Source organism: Cricetulus griseus, chromosome 2, assembly GCF_003668045.3.
Source record: "Cricetulus griseus strain 17A/GY chromosome 2, alternate assembly CriGri-PICRH-1.0, whole genome shotgun sequence".
NCBI classification, from domain to species: domain Eukaryota; kingdom Metazoa; phylum Chordata; class Mammalia; order Rodentia; family Cricetidae; genus Cricetulus; species Cricetulus griseus.
The window spans coordinates 4,065,600-4,085,138 of record NC_048595.1 but is presented as its reverse complement, the minus strand read 5'-3'; the positions used below and the strand labels follow the sequence as shown (position 1 = coordinate 4,085,138).

Sequence of the window (19,539 nt, the reverse complement as noted above, 5' to 3'; positions counted from 1 at the left end):
CCGCTGTGTGGGGTGGGTTAGTGTGGGAGAGACTGCGGAGAATCCTGAGTAGACCAGAGCGTGTTTATCCGCAGGGCAAGAGCCACCCCAAACTTGATATTACCCTAAGGTATTTGGTATTCGTGGTGTGCTCACACCCAGTCTTATTCAGATTTGCATATTGGTACCAGGAGGTGCTAGGAATTCTGACGTGCCGCACCCCAGGCTGGCCCACGACGGGAGCCGGGGAGTGAAAAGCTGATCTCTCCCGCTCCTAGTCGCAGGCGCATGGTAACAGGCGCAGAGTTCTCCGAGTCTGGGGCTCCGGAGGCACTGTGTGGTCTCGGGTACCCGGCTTTGCAGAAGGCCGAGGTTCGCGCTGGCAGCGCCACGCACCGATGGGTGGGGCCCGGGACTCTAGATGGTGGCGAGACGCGGTGTCCGAGCTCGCCATGCTCCTTAGAGGCGGAGCCGGTGCTCTGCGCCAGCGCCCCACAGCCGTGGGCATCTGCGGAGGGTCTTGGGGAACGCGCTCGCAGGGTGGCCCCGCGCAGACCGGGCGGGTGGGGAGAGGGTCTTGGGTGGGGATGGGATGGGATGGGAACCCCTCGCTCTCTCGCTCCCGGGGCAGGGCGGGGCCCGGCGCGCTTTGTGCCCGTGGGAACAGAGCTCCCCAGGCCGGTTGAATGGACCAGGGCGGGGCAGCGATTCTCCTCGCTGCGAGGGGTCCGCTCTGCGCCGCTGGCGACCGCGACCTTCCCACCGTGACGCAACCGTGGAGAGGGGGGCAGGGGCGGGCTGCCAGCCCTGGGTCCCTGGGAAAGGGACACAGCCCACATGTCCCCTCTTAGCTCCGCTAGAGGTGGGAGGAGGGGAGCTGGTGTGGCTGGTGGGTGGGGCTGGAGTGGGTGAATTCACCTAGACGTGCAGATCCCATCCAGAAGTGGCTGCGTGGATTTTCCCGCAGCCCCACCAGGCCACCGATTAAAAGGGTCCCTGTAGTCACCGTGGATGCGCCCAAAATAGTTTCTGTGTCTCCAGACTAGACCGTGGGTGATGGGAGTGGGGGAAGGGTCTTGAGTCTGAATCTTTGCCTAGGCCTCACCAGGGCCTCCACAACCCAAGCCCGGGTCTGGCGCTTTCCTCTGTTTGGCAGTTTGGCGCTGGTTGTGGCGCTGGAGCGCCGGTAGAGGACTCAGGGAGACCCCTAGGGAGAGGGAGTGAGGACAGCGGGGCCTGGGAGCTGCCTGCAGCGGAAGGAGGAGCCCAGACCGCCGGGAGGCAGGGGCTGAGAACCGAGAGCGCCTGCGAGCTGGCGCTGTCCGTGGTGCTGCCCGCCCTGCGCTCGAGCACCAGGGGGCAGCGCAGGCCACTGCTAGCCCCTCCGCGCCGAAGCCGCTGGCTCACACCGGGCAAGCAGCCTTGGAAGCCAGACGGGTAGTCGACCCCACTGGGTACTGGCCAGAGTCCTGGAGAAAGGAGGGGGAGGAGAGAATAGTCGAGAAGAGATGTGGAGAATAAAAGGGAGAAGATGGTCTCCCGGGTGGGGCGCAGCTAGTTCACACACAGGCTGCAACGCCACAGCCAGGCAGGCAGGCCTTAGCTGCCCTTCCCCACGTCCACTCCGGGTGGTGGGCCCTCCTCGCTTCGCTCTTCACTTCAGCTCTCCTCTCTACCTATCGCCCACCCCACCCCAGGCTATCACTTTACAGCTCAGACTGTTCTCCAACTCTCCATCCTCCTGCCTCAGTTTCCCATGGCAAACAGCGCCATGCTTAGCCCCAAGACTTCACGGCTAGCTCTCGCATGCCCCTCCCAGGGCCACGTTGTCGGTCCTCAAGCCCTCCCTTCACTACCTTGCGATGAACTCTGAAGGCTTTTCATGTACTTGACACTCAGCTCCAGAATGTCAGCCTTTTCCAACTTCCGCTTCCGTATCTGCCAAGCCATAAGGTGCTCTTAACAGGCAGACTGGGGAAGGGCGGCACCAATCGCTCCCTCTCTCTCCTGTCTTACCTGATGCGAGTAGTGTCTCTCCAGAAGAGACTTGAGCTGTTCTAGGGACATGTTGATACGTGCACGGCGCTTCTTCTCCATCAGAGGCTTGGAGATCTGTGGGCCAGCCAGTAGCTTTTAGAGGGAAGGCCTTAGTTTTCCAGGGCTCCACTCCCTCCAGCCCAGGGGTTCCCGCCCCAGGGGTTCTTATCCCATGTCCTTCAGGACACCAGACCTTTCGGAAGCTGCTGGCTGAACCACTGGGGCTGCCCCTCGATGTGGGCTCAGTGCCCATTTTGTGGTGTCTGCAGAGACAGTAGACTGCATTGCCTTTATAGGGGTACCTCGTTTACATGTCAATGAGGCTCTTGAAACTGGCAAAACCTAGAGGGGGAGGGGACAGAAACGGGATGCAGGGGAGCTGTCCCTATGTCCCTCTATGGGGCCCTTTCCAATAACCCAGGCTGTCTCAGGCTTTCAAGATGCCTCCTGCTTCCCCCGAGCATTCCTTTCTTTTCTTTTCTTTCTTTTTTTTTCTTTCTCTTCCTTGACTCACCACTGAAGACTTTTCCCTAGCCATCCTCTCCAGGCATTGTTGAGCCAGTTACTGTAGGTCCGAACCTCACCACGGTCTCTACTTGTCAAGTCCCGGCTGCGTCTTATCTCCCAATATTCTTCTGGTGGTCCTCCAATGTCACCGGGAGCTTTGTGCGCTGCGTGCCACCCTGAGTGATGAGGATGGAGCCCTGGGTGTCCTGAGGTCTGATGAAGACGCTGCAGATGAGGAGAGCTGGCCAGCCATGCCTTTCACGCCCTGCCACGCTGAGATGCTGATTTACTCGCCCTAATGTCAGGACAATGTAGCAATTTTCTGCCTGTGGCTGCTCAAAGCCAGTCGCAAGCAGGGCCTGTGGGGGCCACGCAGCAACATGTGTCCCATTAAAGCATGCAGCCCGCCCGCAGGGCTGGGCCGCAACGGCCTCCTCCTTCCAGGAACCCAGCCACTAGAGTATTGACTGATAGGACCCAGTATAGAGACTTCCAGCTAGGAGGCAGACTACCCCACCCCCAGCCCTGGGCTTCCAGGCTTCTAAGTATGGTGAAGGGGGGCGTTGGTGGCACACGCCTTTACTCCCAGCACTCAGGAAGCAGAGGCAGGAAGATCTCTGTGAGTTCGAGGCCAACCTGGTCTACAGAGTGAGTTCCAGACAGGTTCCAAAGCAATAAAGAGAAACCCTGTCTCAAAAAAAAAAAAAAAAAAAAGTATGGTGAAGGGCCAGTCTTTAAGAGAAAAACACCTGAGCCGGGCGGTGGTGGCACACGCCTTTAATTACAGCACTCAGGCTGCAGAGGCAGGCAGATCTCTGTGAGTTCGAGGCCAGCCTGGTCTGCAGAATGAGTTCCAGGACAGCCAGGGCTACACAGAGAAACCCTGTCTAGGAGGAGGAGGGAGTGGAGAGGGGGAGGGGGAGAGAGAGAGAGAGAGAGAGAGAGAGAGAGAGAGAGAGAGAGAGCGCACCAGCAACTGGGGTTCAGTTCCTGTGGACCTTCTCGGGAGTTGGGGTGGGGACCACTGATGGCTCTGAGGAAGGTCCAGACTTCATTGTATGTCCTTGCACAGCTTCCATTTCCTGTGTTGTGGGGACACAGGAGGCTCTGGGACCACGTGCTATGCCCTCACTCCACTCCCACAGGATTGTCATTGACAAGGCTGACTCCAGGGAAATTCTTGGGTTCAAACCTAGATAACTCTGTTTCTTGTACTCTCCTGGTCTTGGTTTGGGAGCCAGGAGACTGAAGTGGCATTCCTGACAGTGCCTATGAGGCCATAGGAAGTCGCGCAAATCCTACAGCATTCTCTGTGGTCAAGAAATTAAAACAATGACCTCTGTAGGGCCTCAAGAGGACATTGTTGGGTCAAGATGCCCCCAAATCGGGCATCTTTCTGACCCCTCCACTCCCTCCCCACACCACCCCCACCCCCGTTCTGGGCATTGATGGGCCTTGTCGGTGCGCTTCCAAGCGCCAAGCAGCGTGGAGAATCGAGCCCCGCCCTCTCCCTTTCAGGCCTGGGCAAAGGCGACCAGAACTCTGGAACCTTCTCTTGCCCCTCCCTCCCTCCCCCCGCCGCCATAGGACGGGTGGACCAGATCCGGGTAGGTTTGTACCCTGGGTTGATGACCGGGCTGAAGCCCAGTGGCGAGCGCTGCCACGCGCCGGGCAGCTTTAAAGCGCCAGGGCCAACCGGGCCGGAACTGCCTCCGTGCGCCTAGCTACAGCTACGGCTTTGGGGAGGTGGCGGCCCGGTACAAAGGCGCCGCGGGGCAGGCGGGCGGGAGGCTCGGCACAAAGGGGGCAGCCGAGTGTTAAGGGCTTTGTGCGGGTTGCACAAAGCGGCGCCCGCGCCCGCCTTCTCGGGGGCCAAATTCCCGGCTCCCCGCGGCGCACTGACTTCCAGCTGCTGCACATCTGTAGGGAGGCCGTGCGCGCGCCTCACTTCGACGGGTCCCCTCCTCCACCCACCTCGCTCTCAAGCCAAGCCAGAAGCGGGGGCAGTTTGTCTTGTAATTACAATACTTCCCCATAAACTGCTGCCCGCGCCTTTCAGTCTGTGCATTAGCAAACCAATAGTTCTGCGCACAGCTTTCCCGGCGCACAGCGGGGCGCTGGGTGCTGGTCCCGCCCCCTCTCCAGAATTAGGGTCACTATAAAGTCCCCCTCTCTCGTTCCCGCCCTATCTCCCCCCCCCCCCCCCCCCGCTGTCTAGGCCATCACCACAAGCCTATGCCCAGGATCCTGGCTGCACTGGGTGGGGCCGTTCATGTGGGTGGCTAAGCGTTTCTTAGGTAGTGGAAAATTGACCACAAAATGAACTAATCTGCAATGTTCTGCTTTGGCTGGGGCAAGTGAGGCCCGCCACGGGGCCACGACCGGATTCACAGCGGTTGTTCGCTGCTAGGATCTGTTTAACAGGCCTACGGCTGCATCATGACTCTACTGCCCCTTACCCATGGGCGGGTCCTTGGACAGGGCTCTCTCTACCTGTGGGGACTTCCCAGCTTTTCCTTCCGTTGCCGCTATAAAACACGCCCCAACGCTTGAGCCTGTGGCTGAGGGTTGTGCAAGCTCCTGGCCAGGAGGGACCCCTCCATCTCTCCCCACACCCTATCTCGCCTCCAGCTCCGAATCAGTAGCTTCCATTACAGCTTTGTCCTCTAGGCAGCCTCTTCTCCCACTAAGTTAGAGCCAGCAAGGTCACTGGAAAAGGTGACAGGTGAAGAGATTCAGGCTGAAGACTGGTGTTCCATCTGTCCAGAAGGGACGTCTCACCTGCACCTTCAGGCAGACCCACCAGGGAGAGAGAGAATGGTTCCAGAAGTGAGGAGAGACAGCTGCTCACCTTACCCTCTCTGAGCAAGCTGGGCACCAGACTGACTTTGAACTGCCGGGAAGGTCATGGACCAACTTAGAAACCCTGCTTATGCAAACCAGGATGTAGGCCATCAACTCCCTTTCTGTCTTGAGCACTCAGGGTCCCCAAGGTACCTGGAAAGGAGTACAGGCCCAGGAGGAGCAAGGGGGGAAACCCGGGCCCCTTTTGCTCATCCAAGGAAAAATGTCTGCTCTCAGCCCACCCCACCCCACCCCTTTCTCACACTGAGGGATCGGAGGGTGAAAATGACCCAGTCGGTGCCTTTGTGTCTTTCACATTTGCTTTCTCTACTTAGGCAAAAGGCACACATGGGTCTGGAACCAAAAGTGGAGATGGGGTTTGAAGCCCCCAAACAAGAGCCTTACCTAATGTCCCACCTCCTATCCCAGACACCAGCCCTTGGCTGCCCAGGGTCCTGAGCAGGGTCCTGAGTGGTACAAGCCCTTCTTCCCTGCACTTATGGCTTTAAACCAATGCTAAATGATGAGCCTGGCACAGGCCGCTGTGGGCGCTGGCGGTAACTGGGGGAAGAAGCCTGTTCCCCTCAGCAGATGTACTTCAAAGTGGGACGCAGGGATTGCTGTGTGTAATTAAATATCAGGGCACAGCAAAGGCCCTGGAGTGACTCAGTTGATTGTCTCCAGATGGGGCTGGAGAGGCTGCAATTGTTTAACTCTCTTTAGCAGTGTTGAGACTTTGAGTTGTACAGCAGCCAAGGGCCCTTCAGGGGACAAAGGCTGGGACTTCAGGGAGTGCATCAACACTGCCCAGGCCAGCCCAGCTTAGGAAGAGTGAATTCAGAGAGACTCTCTTTGTCCTAGCCTTTTGTGTCTCCCCCGAGCTGGCTCTAATCTTTAAATATTTACCCGGCCCCTTTGTGCAATGTGACTTATGCACCGAGGGCCGATGTACTCATAAATCACACATCATTTACCAGACTGGAAAGAGCTGCTTTCATTCCTCCATCCTGTGACTGCCGGAGGAGAGGAAATTTTCTTTTGGAAAACCCGGCTGTCTGCAGTGGAGACCCATAGCCATGCTGGGCAGACTCCTCCCCACTGCCCTCTGGATAGGCAGGTGGACCCCATAGCCAGCAGCTCTGGGGGCAGGGGGGTAGCCCTCTGCAAATGACTGATCTGGCATCCATCACTGGGGAGGGGGATATGAGCATCCTGGGCTTTCCTCCTGCTTGGCTTCAGGCTTGAATGAAATAATACGAGCCGGCTTCTACCCTGGGAATTTTGTGTGTAGGATGGGTGGCTTTCGTCCATGCATCTGTGTACCTGCCTTGGACTCGCTATCCTCTTCACACTCTCTCTTGCTCAATAAAAGTGTGGTGCTTAAGAAACAAAAGTCTGGGGGCTGGAGAGATGGCTCGGTAGTTAAGAGTGCATACTGTTCTTGCACCTGTGACCCCAGCTCCAGGGGGTGCAACTTGCCTTAGGCTTCCACTGGCACCTGTACTCACATGTGCACACACACACACACACACACACACACACACACACACACACACACACACACACGTAATTTAAGGTAATAAAGCTGAATCTTAAAAAGAAAGACTGACAGCTTGTTTCATCTCAGCTTGTGGTTTAATTTGGAAATGCTGAGGTGGTTCTTAGTGTAGGTAATTGCCTCAAATCATGAAGACTGAGTCAAGCCCTATGGGGCAATAGCCCCTAGCCATCGAGAATTGCTTGGCCCCACTTGCAGAGCAATATGCCTAGGTATCAAAAACAACCCAACTTGCTTCCGGTCAAATGACAAAATGCCTGTAGCTTCCTACAGCTATGTACATATGTGTGCATGTTTGCACACATATCCCCAGCCTCTCTAAGTGCACTCAGCCTTCATCCAGAGGAAAGACTGGGTCCCCTCGCTGTTCCAATAAAGCAGTACCAGCCTGTCCAGATCAAGTCTGTCTGCTTCTTTGCCTCAGTTTCCTTATACTTGTCCCAGACAGGAAAACTGCTTTAGCTAGTGGTGGTATATAAAGATGGGGAAGGCATGGGCTGCAGAGGGACCCTACTGCCCGAGAAAGAGCTCCTTTTGTGCTTGTCTGGAGGCTGTTTGGACAAAACACATTCAAATGCTTATTTTTCAAGAAAAGAGCAGTGCATCCCAGAACTGGACACTTTCCCTTTCTTCCTTCCCATTCTGGAGATCTGTCATCTCCTGTGTTTGGATGGAGAGCTGGATGGTTACACACTTCCCTACACTTAAGGCTTTAAACCATAAGTGAGACTCCTTTCCTCTCTGGTGGGAAAAGCAAGCCTGTGTTTCCTGTGTATATGGATGTAGTCCTCTCTCTGTGTGTGATTGCTTCCCTGGGTCAGTGCATGCACTCTGACATATCCCTGGGTATATGTGTGTTCTCCATGTGACTCTTCCTCTGGGTATATGTACTCTGTGTATAACTGTTTCCTTGGATATACATACATACATACATACATACATATTCTGTGTGTGTAACTATATATATGACTGTGTGAGTGCTGCGCTGTGTGTGGCTGTTTCCCTGGATATATGTACTCTCTGGATGTGATTGCTTCTCTGGTCATAGGCATTCTTTAACTGTTTTCCTGGGCATATACATCCTCTGTGTGACTGTTTCTCTGGCTACACACATGCCCGGGTGTATAAGAACCTGCCTGCTTCCCTCTCCACAACTGTGCTGAGTGCTAGGCCCTGACAGTTTCAGCAATCCCAGCGATCCCTAAAAAGGTCACCTTCCTTGTGGTGTAGCCCCATCTGGCAGAACACATCTTTTCCTTTCTCTGACCTCTGGGATAAAGGAATTGGGGCCTTAGGGGAGGTGACAGGCAGGGGACGGAGTGGCTCAAGCTCTCCAGTCAGTTACACTTTGCTGGTTGTCTAAGAGTGGAGATCAAAAGCTCAGGGCCTGAGAAGGGGCTCCACCAGAGAGAGATTGTGCCTCCTGGTCAAGAGCCCTCCCTGAAGTGAGGGACAACAGGCGCCCTCTAGTGGCTCTGACGTGTCCTGACTGGGGGAGAGGTCCTGAGTCTGAGGAGGCCATGAGGAACTGCTGCTCGTAGGCCTCCTTCCCGTATGGCACTGCCTCTCCATCAGCCTTCTGTGCTGCTTAGCTTTCACGACAAATTGACACAGCCTAGTTATCTGAGAAGAAAGCCGACTTTGGACAACATTCCTCAGGCAGGTGGTACTGGATTTATGAGAACGCTAAGGATGAGCAGGTGAAGCCGGGCAGTGGTGGCATGCGGCTTTAATCCCAGCATTCAGTAGGCAGATCTCTGTGAGTTTGAGACCAGCCTGGTCTACAGAGTGAGTGCCAGGACAGGCTCCAAAGCCACAGAGAAACCCTGTCTAGAAACCTTCCCTGCCCCCATCCCAAAAGGATGAGCAGATGAACCAGTCAAGAAGCAGCGTTCCTCCATGGTTCCTGCCCTGACTTCCTTCGGTGATGGACCATGACCTAGAAGTATTAAGCCAAATGAACCCTTTCCTCCTCAAGTTCCTTTTGGCAAGTGTTTTATCACAGCAACAGAAAGGAGGCTAGAGAGCCTTATTTGGTTTGTGTGTGTGTGTGTGTGTGTGTATGGTGTGTGGTGTGTGTGTGTATGGATTTCATTCTAACTGAACCATTAAATCTCTTTCTCGTTCCTATCATGTCCTCCACGCACAATCAAAACACAGTGCTGGGCTTTGTAGACAACCCTGGTGTAGTTCTTCCAGGTCACTGTCCACCCCTGAGGGAAGTCAGGGCGGAAGTCAAGCAGCTCGGCAGAAGTCATAGAGGAGGATGCTCTACAGCTCGCTCACTTGCCCATGCTTAGGAACACCTGCCAGGGAATGGTGCCACCCACAGTGGACTGGGCCCTCCTACACCAATTAATAATCAAGATGTCACCTCACAGGCGTGCCCATGGACCACCTCATGCGTGCAGTGCCTCAGTCAAGCCTCTTCTCTTCAGATGACTCTAGGCTGTGTCAAGGTGACAATTAAGGTTAAGCAGGGCAATGGATGATTCCCTGGAGGAATGGAGGAAGACAAGGTTCACAAAAGCTACCTAAGGTCACCAAGGTAGGATGTAGAGTACTGGAGCCTGGCATACCGGCCCAGGTTCTCCACAGGGCTCCTGCCAGGACCTGCTGCTGTGTCCACATGCAGAGCTCCCTACAGCTACCTGCCCTACAGCTCCCGGGGCCTGTCTCCCATCCTGCTTGCTCCTTCCTGCCTCTGCCTTTCAAATCCAGAGCCAGCTCTTGGTTCCTCAACGATTCCTAGTTTTAAGGAGCTGGTAGGGCCTGCCAGATCCTAAAGTCTTCCCACACCCTTCCTGTCCTGCAGCCCTTGCACCCAAGGGTTTCTCTCCTGAACTCAAACCAAACCAACCCCACACTCCATGGACTGGAGAGATAACTCAGTCAGCAGACTGCTTGCCCATCACATAAGAAGCCTTCAGTTCGGTCCCCAGCAGCAGACACAATCCGGAGTGATGGCTCACACCTGAAATCCCAGCCCTCTGGAGGGGAGAGGCTGGAGGAGTGCAAGTTCCAGGACATGTCCCAGATACCCACTGAGTTCAAGGTCGTCCTGGGCAGCAGAGGACACATCTGACTCAAAGGCAAAACTAGGCTGGGTGTGTGGCCCGGCCTTTCCTCCCAGTGAGGAAGGCAGAAGCCGGTGGATCTCTGCGGTGGATTCCGATTCCAGACTGGTCAAACCCACATTGTGTGGTGCCACACGAATATATCCGAGCACTGTATACATTTTTTAAACTAGTTTTTTAAATTTATTTTATGTGAATTGGTGTGAAAGTGTCGGCTCCCCTGGAACTGGAGTTACAGACAGTTGTGAGCTCCATGCAGTTGCTGGGAATTGAACCTGGGTCCTCTGGAAGAGCAGCCAGTGCTGTTAACCTCTGAGCCCTCTCCCCAGCCCCCGAGTACTGTGTAAATTTAAAATGACAAGAAGTGAGGGAAGACTTCTGGCTTTAACACTGACATCTTCATTATAGGCAGCATGGAAAACGCACACAAACAGAACCTATTACAGGGTATGGAAAGAATGCTCGGCGGTTAGGAGCATCGGCTGCTCTTTCCGAGGACCCGGGTTCAAATCCCAGCACCACATGGAGCTCACAGCCATCGTTGGTGAGATCTGGTGCCCTCTCCTGGCCTGAGGGGATGCAGGAGGAGGAACGACGTATATATTATACACGATAAACAAATCTTTAAAAAAAGAAACCTGTTACAGGTCAATCAAAATCGCTCCGAATGCTGGCCTCCCCCCAAATCAAGCATCACAACAAAGTTTGGTGCGCTGTCTGTAAAAAACAAACAAAAAACTTATAGATAATAGATAGATGGACAGATAGATGGAATGATATACAGACAGATAGACAGACAGATAGATAGATAGTAAACCCTAGTTACTTCCACTTAGGAGGGGCGATCCCGTTTTGGGGAGGCCCCGGATGCCGGTCTCGAAGGCTCGTCGCCCGGTCCGCGGACCCTAGGGCCCGGGGTCTGTTTTGGGGCCGAGGCACGAACGAGGGGCCGGTGACGCCCGGTGGTTTCTTGGGACCGGGATTCGGTTCTAAACTTGGGGTGAACTTCGACAAGACCACGAGGCCACTTCCGGGATGGCCCGTCGCCCCTCTGCCGACGTCACGTTCCTAGCGACGGCGGGGCGCGCCGCTCGCTCCGAATCCCGGCCCTCCGCCGCGCGCGGCGCCATTCTCGCGAGAACTCGCAGGCGGGCCCCGAGCAGCTCCGGGTTGCCTGCCCTTCCCGAGCCGGCGTCAGCGGCCGAGTGCGCAGGCGCGGCCTTCGGGTTTCCCCGGCTACGGTCGGCGCTTCGGGCCGCTAGTCCGCCGCCGGCTCTTCCGCCGCCCTGCGCCATGGCGGGCTGCGCGGCGCGGGTTCCGCCGGGCTCCGAGGCGCGCCTCAGCCTCGCTACCTTCCTGCTGGGCGCCTCGGTGCTCGCCCTGCCGCTGCTCACGCGCGCCGGCCTGCAGGGCCGCACCGGGCTGGCGCTCTACGTGGCCGGGCTCAACGCGCTGCTGCTGCTGCTCTACCGGCCGCCGCGCTACCAGGTGCGGAGGGACGGACGCCGGGGACGGAGCACCGGGGACGGGGATCCGGGGACGGGGGCACCGGGACGGGAGCACCGGGACGGGGGGGGGGACCGGGGACGGGCACGGGGGCACCGGGGACGGGGCATCGGGGACGGGGAAGGACCGGGGATGGGGAACCGGCGGGACGGACAGGGTGGCCCGGGACCAGGCGGGCACCGGGCAGGGTGAGCCGAGGAGGTGGCGACCGGGGCAGGGCGCGCCGGGCGGACAGGGCTCGGGGCCCGGATCCATCGGGCAGGCAGGGCTGAGTAGGTGACCTGGGGACCGGGCTCGGGCTGGCGGGGAGCAGGCAGCCGGTTGGTTTGCAGCCTGGCGGTGGTCGCTCTGCCTTTTCGCCTCCACCCCACACGCTTGTGCCCGAGGTAGAAGCTGAGGTCCCGGCAGGGACCCGCTTCCCCTAGCTGTGGGTGTTGATTGCATCCCCTGCCCATCAGCGGCTTCCAAGCCAGGTGGGAAGTGAGCGAACTCACGGGGTTTTTAAGTTTATGTAACGACAGGTGTGGTGTTTTACCTGCCGGCCGACGCCCCACTTCTCAGAGGTGGCTGAGGGCACAGTCGCGAGAGTTTTCATTAGAGGCGTTGACTTGGGAGTATAGCCCCTAAATGGGGCGTAAACACCTTTCCCGTAGATAGCCCTGCCGATGCCGGTGGTAATAGTAATACTTATTGTGCCTGTTAAAACCGGGGGTTCTTAGGTGCTTTCTGTGGCGAAGCCTCTATGTTGCCCTACAGTACTGTTGTTTCCATGGTGTAGATGGGTAAACTGTCGTTTAAGTAACTTGCCGAAGGGAGGGCAGAGAGAGAGAGAGAGAGAGAGAGAGAGAGAGAGAGAGAGAGAGAGAGAGAGAGAGAGAGAGAGAGCAATTCGAATCCAAGCAACCCCATTTCATCCTCTTTCTCTCTTGAGCAAATGGACCCTGCTCATCCTTCACGGTGTTCAGAGTCTGGGTTTGGGCTCTGCACATGGAACTTCCGGTGACTGAGGCTCTTCTGGGTGTGTTTGCAGATAGCCATCCGAGCTTGTTTCCTCGGCTTTGTGTTTGGCTGCGGTGTGCTACTAAGTTTCAGCCAGTCCTCCTGGAGTCACTTTGGCTGGTAAGACTGCCTTTGGGAATGACGGTGTTGAGGTGAGGGTCGGCAGAGTAGTGGGTGAGTAGGGGCCTCTCCTCATCCCTGTGTGGGCTCTGACAGCAGGAGGCTGGTTAGGATTCTGAAGCAGCAGCCTCTTTCCTGCCTCCCCCGAATCCCCACGTTTCGAGTCTCGTGAACACCGTTGTGCATGTCAGTGGATTTTGTGGTGGATGGAAACGGGTCTCCCTGTGCCCTCTCCAGAGGCTCCCGCCATCCGAAGCTGCCATGATGAGCCATTTCCTGAAGGGGTGCAGGTCCGCGGTGATGGGAAGGGGCACGCTTCCCGCTGTTTCCTAAGCCTTCTCCGTCTCCGGTTTCTATTAGGTCCCGGCTAGTGCTTCCCCCACAGCCAGTGTAGGACTTTCCCCTACACTATGAGTTCAGTCCCTTGAGCCTTCTAGCCTCTGACTTGGATATGAATCGTGGCTTCAAGGTAAAACGCTTTATCTCCTATTATCAGTACGCTGAGCCGTCTAACCCTTCTTTGCTGGAATCATTTTAGTTCTGTTGAGTTTTGTTTCCCACATGCATCGCTACTTTGTTGATATCCTCCCCTTTCATGTTAAAGTGTGAAGAAGTTGTCATATTAAAAGCCGTAAAGGGACCATAATTCCTCCTTCACCTATGGAGATTTTTATTTTTTTTAATTTTGTCTGTGACATTCAGAAACATAACAGCACCACTCAACCCCCCACTTTCTGCAAGCTCAAGAGGGAATGGATGACATGTGTGCCTGCCTGGTGTCACTCAGGCGGGTGATGGCAGCAGCACATGGGTTAGGGACAGCTCAGCAGACCAGGATCTATACTTTTGCCTAACTTGGTTCTCTTGCCTAGTCTACTGCTTTGTTTGTGTTTTTTTGCACAGGTATGTGTGCTCGCTGTCATTGTTCCACTATTCTGAGTACTTAGTGACAGCTGTCAATAACCCCAAAAGTCTGTCCTTGGACTCCTTCCTCCTGAACCACAGTCTGGAGTACACAGTGGCTGCTCTTTCTTCCTGGATAGAGTTCACACTGGAAAACATCTTTTGGCCAGGTGGGTGTGTCCTACTTTTCCTGTCTGGTGGGGGGAGGGTGCCTTCCTGTGGGCTTAGGAGAGTGACATTGGCTTACCTTTCGGGTCTAATCTCCCCTGAGCAATACGCCCCAGCCCTCGCCCCTCCCTAAGCTATTTATAAAGGACAGACTCCACTCGCTGGAGAATTCTGCTTCTGGATTTTGAATCCAGGACATGTTGACCTTTTGCTGTTAGCCCTGAGATTTCAGGGCACTGCCTGAGACGGCGCCTCACCTTGCTGGTTGCAATCTTAACATTGGCATTGGACTAGATGAAGTTTGAGCCCAAATACTTTTCTGTAACATGAAAATTTCACATGGTTTTATTATAAAGCAAAACAAGACGTCTGTATTGGGAACACACCTAAATCACACTTACCCAAGGCTGGATGTGGGTGCTCGGACTGACTTGGAAACAGACTGGTCTTTTTCTCTCGGCAATACACCTTCCCTAGGGAAGGATGTGAACCAGTGTGTGGCTCGGAACGGAGCCCATCAGCCCAGGCAGGGAGAGCTGCTCACAGTTGACTTGTTGGCACTTGAAACAGAAAACAGTGGTGCTGGGGTTGGGGGTAGTTTTCTTATTGCTCAAGTTTAATGTGATGATAGATGCTGATTGCCCACAGGGTGCTTTCTGGTGTCTCTCTCCTGAGGGAAAGAGGTCATTTCAGACAGTCATCCACACCCCAGCGCCCCCACTCCTTCTTTGTCCCTGTGTGTCTCTGCAGAACTGAAGCAGATCACCTGGCTCAGCACCACTGGGCTGCTGATGGTGGTGTTTGGAGAGTGCCTGCGGAAAGCGGCCATGTTCACAGCTGGCTCCAATTTCAACCACGTGGTGCAGAGTGAGAAGTCAGACACCCACACTCTGGTGACGAGCGGGGTGTATGCCTGGTTCCGGCATCCCTCCTACGTGGGCTGGTTTTACTGGAGTATCGGGACCCAGGTATGGTACCAAAGTTGACACTGGTATTCTGTGAATTTACCTTTTCCTAAGTTTCTTTCTCTTTTGGTGTCTTGACACAGAGTCTTGCTGTGTAGTCCACGTTTACTTGAACTTGTAACCCTCCTGTCTAGGCCACTTGACTGTTTTATGTTTCTGAAATTGAAGTATAATTGGCACACCGTAAAACCCATCATTTCTAAGTGTTCATTTAAGTCTTTTTTAGTGTGTGCACCGATGGCCTGTCATCCTGTGCTCCCTGGTGTGTTCCAGGTGGTCATGACCTAATCTAGTCGTTAGGTGTTTTAGAGGTGAAATCTGGGCGTTGTTTTAAATTATTTTAAACTTGAGGACGATTTATTCTTTTAAAGGGGAAACCCCAGGGCAGCAGGTGGTAAGTCTGGCACCCACCAGGAGGTGAGCACAGAGGTCAACCTGCTGCAGGGAGGTGAGCACAGAGGTCAGCCTGCTGCAGGGAGGTGAGCACAGAGGTCAGCCGCTGCAGGGAGGGAGCTTCCCTTCAGGCCAGCATCAGAAAGGGAGATGAGACAGGGGCAAGCCTGCCTTCTGAGTGGCATGTGACCCCTAGTGGTAGTGGTGCTGCGCTGCCCTGTGTTGCGCCCCTTTCTGCCACTCTGACTGGAATCTGGAACACCTTGGGCTAGAGAAGGCAGGCTTTGGGGAGGGAATGTCCTCAGCCACCCTGTGGTAGCTCAGTGGGTTTTCATCAAAAAATAGGCCCGAATGAGGCCAAGGTCCTGCCAGGTTAATGAGAGCTGTGGGGTTTGCTCTGTCTGGGGATCCAGACCAAACCCTTGTTTCTTAACAGCTGTCTCTGGTGCTATACTTAGTCCTAGAACAACCTGGCCAGAGAGAGTAAGTAGAGCCTGGGAAAATCACCTGGGACCCCCCAGACATCCCCTTGAGTGGTGCACAGGCCACGGGGATTCTGGTGACCCCATAACGGCATAGGAGGTGACTCTAGCATTTCTTTCAGAGCTGTGTGTCTCTGGGACGCCGTACTGCTCCGCTTGCAGTCGCAGCCCTGGGATGATGGCGCTGATGGCAGCTGATGAATGTAATTTGTCAAATGCCTCTGCAGCCTAAGGGCTGAAGGGCTTTTCATGCCTTTGAGATCATTGGTGTTTTCTACAGTGCACCCTTGTGCATGTGTGTGTACCTGTGGAGGATGGGTCTTTGCTGCATCGGTGCTTACCTTATACAAAACACTATTTTTTTGTCTTGACTGTTGGAACGATGCTGATGACGCACTGAAAATTGGTTTTCCTCGGTAGAAGGTTGCCACTGATGATTAAGAATCCTGCCTTCAAGGCTGCCCAGAAAGCTGCACACATTTGCCAGCTGTGATGGCACAGACTGTGGTGCTGCCAGGTGGGCCAGGCCTGGTCACTGAGGCCTGCCTTCTCTACCGTGTAAGCCAGGACGGTAGTGTAGGGACAGTGCTTCTGAGTCAAAGATGGGTTGAAGGCTGAGTGGCTTAGTATAGTGCTGTGAACACAGCCAGTGCTCGGTGAAGAGTGCAGGGAAGTGGTTGGGGCATACCTGGTTCCCTGAGGGGAAGTGTCACTGGATGGGTCCTGATACCTAGAGTGGGTGTGGGTGGGGTAGTGGTTTCCACGGCAACAAAGGACGCTTCTAAAGCTGGGAATGCTTTCAACTTTGAGGGGCTTTGTGGCTGGAGGACTAGGTTGGAAAGGGGGCGGGGATTCAAAAGAAGCCACATATAAAAGGCGGCTAGGCACAGCTTTTGTGACTTGTGCACCTGCCACTTTCTGAGCTGAGTAATCTCTGAAAAATGTTTTGGAAGCTCAGATGGTAGCCTTTGGCTCATGTGGTCTTGGGGGCAGGAAGAAGGGTCCAAGATAAACAGGTCTGTTCAAGTGGGCAGGGAGAGGTCAGGAGGACAGAGACACGGGTATGAGTTCCCACCACCACACCACCCTTGAGTTCAGGTGGGGGCTTGCGCCAGCTATGATTGAAACCCAAGAGTATTGTCTCTCACTGTAACTGAGGTCTTGCTTACTTGAGAATCACAGACAGGTACAAAAAGATGCAGCAGTGAGGGTGACTCCGGGGAATGTTAACGGCTTTCACAGAATTGAGTGTCTTCTGGGCCCCTGCAAGAAGCCCTGTGTGGAGAAGGTGCCTGGGCATCAGGCCGCTCTGACTGGTCATCTTGTGCTCTTCTGCCAGGTGATGCTGTGTAACCCCATCTGTGGTGTTGTCTACGCCCTGACGGTGTGGCGGTTCTTCCGTGACCGCACAGAAGAGGAGGAGATCTCGCTCATTCACTTTTTTGGGGAGGAATACTTGGAGTACAAGAAGAGGGTACCCACGGGCCTACCCTTCATTAAAGGAGTCAAGGTGGAGCTATGAGGGCAGAGGCCTGTGGGACCAGGCAGTCTCTGGCCCTGCACAGCCTAAGACAAAACTACATCCAATTGGCCACTGCAGAATGAGTTTCTTAATCATTTTATATGTCCCTAATTACTCCTCAGAATGTCACCCGAGACCTAACGGTCAGAAGGCCTTAGCACCAAAGGACATGCTGAAGCAGCCTCTGCTTGTGTGGACTGAAGGTAGACGGTGAACAAGGAGCGTGTTGAAGAGGTTCATCCCTGCCCTTTTCACAGCGGCAGGGCGAGGACCCAAGCCACAGTCTCATGCCCCTCAGGCCAGCGTGTATGTGCACTGTGACCGGAACACTCGGGAGAGGACACTGCCCTCTGCAGCACTAACGCCAGAATGTGTAGTCAGAGCTGCCGCATAACAGCATTCAGATCGCATCAGAAACCTTTAATTTCACCGAAAACACAGCATAACTTTAACCTTTGTCTGCCCCTAAGTGCACGAGCATCTGTGCTAACTCTAGAGCTCATCATGCGTTTCATCATATTTACACACCAGTTCCCTAAGAACAGCAGTATAGATTCAAAGGGACGCCGATGCTTCCTGCCTTGCTGTTTCCAAGACCAACAGGCAGCACAGACCCCTTCAGTGCTCCGTGGCTTTGAGCAGCCATTGTACCCGGGCCCGAGGATGCAGGCCCTGGGGTCTCCTGCAGGCCTGGCCTCACCGAATCTTTCCCCAGGAAGTATTTACCAGGTGCCTGTGCTGATGTTGAGAAATACTGCCCTCTGTGTGTTTGGTTTTTTTTTTTTTTTTTTTTTTTTCCCCTCTCATTTTATCATAGCTCATGTTTTGTGTTTTTCTGTTGCAGGGTTAGTGTGTCGCATTTGTTTTCTGTGTTCTTTCAAAGTAAGTCACCCTTGCTGCTGCTTCAAGTGTTTTGCGTTTGTTTCCCAGAGGGTCCAGCATAGCTCACACACCTGTGAGTTCAGGCAGTTGACTCTTGAATAACCTTCGGTTGGGCAACGCGGGCCAGGTCCACTGGCACCCTTGTTCTGCAGGTCTGGGAGGCATGTAGCATTGTTGTTGCACATAAAAGCTTCAAGCAGGTGTGACCCTTGATCAGTCTGGACTTGGTCTTGATGTGAGATCCTTCCAACCTGGGGTTTTGATTTGTTCTCCAAGCTTCTACTCTCAGATGTAGAAGTGTCTTAGTGTGCAACAGGCAACATGAGCACAGCTGGTGAAGAACCACTCTGAAAATTTGCATGTGTGTCGGCTAACACACTTGGCTCTGGTAATCGGCATGCTGCCTCCGCCTGTCACTTCCTGCCAAGTCCAACCGATCCAGATCAGCCTTTAGAGTGCTCTGTGCTCAGGTTCTCTCAGACTCAAACACCGTCTGTCTGTCCGTCCTTCCTTCTCCCCTGAGCAGAGACATTCTTAACTGACTCATTGTGGGGTTGAAAAGAATGGACACTTAGTATGCCCTGCGTTCATTCTAGCCTGCTGGGAATCCTGAGTATGGCAGTGTTGCCAAACATGCTGGCAGCTTGCTGTATCTAGGCTGGGTCTCCAGGTACCACAATGTGGGGTTGGTAATGACTGGCAACCTTGGAGCTTGGCTTTGATGTTGGCAGTGGTGGTGGTGGGAACCACATCACAGCAGTGCAGCCAGCAGGGAAGCATGCATTTACCTTGGTGACCTACGATTCCCCGGTTGGCTGGCTTAAGGCAGGACTGGTGTCCTCTGCCTCAGCAGAGACAACGGGCTCGTGTGGCTGGTGAGCAGTAGATGCAGGAACTTAGTGGTCCTGCAGATGTGTCTGTGAACACTCGGGCCCAGCGGCTCCGGAGGACATAGTGGTGGAGGGCGTTCTGGCCATGAGGGTGATGAGGTTAGCGTGGCTGAGTGCTGAATATTGAGACAGCACAGGATCTTGTCAGACAAGGGGGCACAGTCAGGTGGGGGGTTGGTATATTGTAGGATTCAACCCGAGTTGTCGAAACCTTGGGGGCTGCGTAAATGGGGAATTCTAGCTTTTCTTGCCATAATAGGTGTTCCATCAACACGGTGGTGATCCCAGTCCCTGTTCCTATACCAGAACTTCTACGAATCCAGAAATCTCAAAGACTTGTGGCCTGGTCAGTCAGCTTAGGAAGCCAGGGAGGCAGGCACAGCGGAGAATTCACCCAGCTGGAAGTGCTCTGGGGCCAGTCTGCAGGCCACATGCACCACTGAGGAAACTGGCTCACACAGAGAGAGGCCCGCAGAGCCTGAGTGAGCCACCGGGAAAAGACTTCCTTCCTAACAAGCCGGAACCCCAAGACCACTTCAGCCCCTGCTGTGGTGGGGGTGTGACCAGAGCTTTGCTCTATCCCCCCCACACCCTTCTGTGCTTAGGCCTCCCCATCAGTAGGATGGGGTCCGGACCACCTACCTACCTCACAGGGGTGTTGGGAGGACTTTGAGCAGCGTCAGGGTTTTTGTTTTTTGTTTTTTGTT

General features: G+C 54.7%; 2 protein-coding genes across 3 annotated transcripts; one reads left to right on the top strand and one right to left on the bottom strand.

Moving 5' to 3' along the window:
- Nucleotides 1–552: 552 nt before the first annotated feature.
- On the bottom strand, nucleotides 553–3,127 carry Hes3 (hes family bHLH transcription factor 3). The gene is made up of 5 exons (XM_027398375.2): nucleotides 2,531–3,127; nucleotides 2,210–2,358; nucleotides 1,996–2,091; nucleotides 1,836–1,917; nucleotides 553–1,448 (listed from the first exon to the last, which is right to left on the bottom strand). Exons 2-5 carry the CDS (start codon nucleotides 2,267–2,269, stop codon nucleotides 1,081–1,083), a joined length of 606 nt encoding a protein of 201 aa, XP_027254176.1. The 5' UTR covers nucleotides 2,270–2,358; nucleotides 2,531–3,127; the 3' UTR covers nucleotides 553–1,080.
- An 8,072-nt stretch (nucleotides 3,128–11,199) lies between these two features.
- Nucleotides 11,200–18,519, top strand: Icmt (isoprenylcysteine carboxyl methyltransferase). Of its 2 annotated transcripts, XR_003481857.2 has the most exons (6): nucleotides 11,200–11,490; nucleotides 12,539–12,627; nucleotides 13,531–13,700; nucleotides 14,449–14,666; nucleotides 16,878–17,789; nucleotides 17,905–18,519. XR_003481857.2 is itself a non-coding variant. In XM_027398378.2 (5 exons), the coding sequence occupies exons 1-5, from the start codon at nucleotides 11,296–11,298 to the stop codon at nucleotides 17,058–17,060; spliced, it is 855 nt and encodes a 284-aa protein (XP_027254179.1). In that variant the 5' UTR covers nucleotides 11,200–11,295; the 3' UTR covers nucleotides 17,061–18,519. The 2 variants fall into 2 exon arrangements, 1 of the variants encoding a protein (XP_027254179.1); XM_027398378.2 differs by having other exon boundaries at nucleotides 16,878–18,519.
- The last annotated feature ends 1,020 nt before the right edge of the window (nucleotides 18,520–19,539 follow it).

What these genes read in the sequence shown, in the direction of transcription:
- Icmt (XM_027398378.2), top strand. Translation starts at nt 11,296, where the DNA reads ATGGCGGGCTGCGCGGCGCGGGTTCCGCCGGGCTCCGAGGCGCGCCTC. An exon ending in ACCGGCCGCCGCGCTACCAG is followed by an intron (nt 11,491 to 12,538) that starts GTGCGGAGGGAC and finishes GTGTGTTTGCAG; the next exon opens with ATAGCCATCCGAGCTTGTTT. An exon ending in TCCTGGAGTCACTTTGGCTG is followed by an intron (nt 12,628 to 13,530) that starts GTAAGACTGCCT and finishes TTTTTTGCACAG; the next exon opens with GTATGTGTGCTCGCTGTCAT.
- Hes3 (XM_027398375.2), bottom strand. Translation starts at nt 2,269, where the DNA reads ATGGGCACTGAGCCCACATCGAGGGGCAGCCCCAGTGGTTCAGCCAGC. An exon ending in CAGCCAGCAGCTTCCGAAAG is followed by an intron (nt 2,092 to 2,209) that starts GTCTGGTGTCCT and finishes GCTGGCCCACAG; the next exon opens with ATCTCCAAGCCTCTGATGGA. An exon ending in AGAGACACTACTCGCATCAG is followed by an intron (nt 1,918 to 1,995) that starts GTAAGACAGGAG and finishes ATGGCTTGGCAG; the next exon opens with ATACGGAAGCGGAAGTTGGA.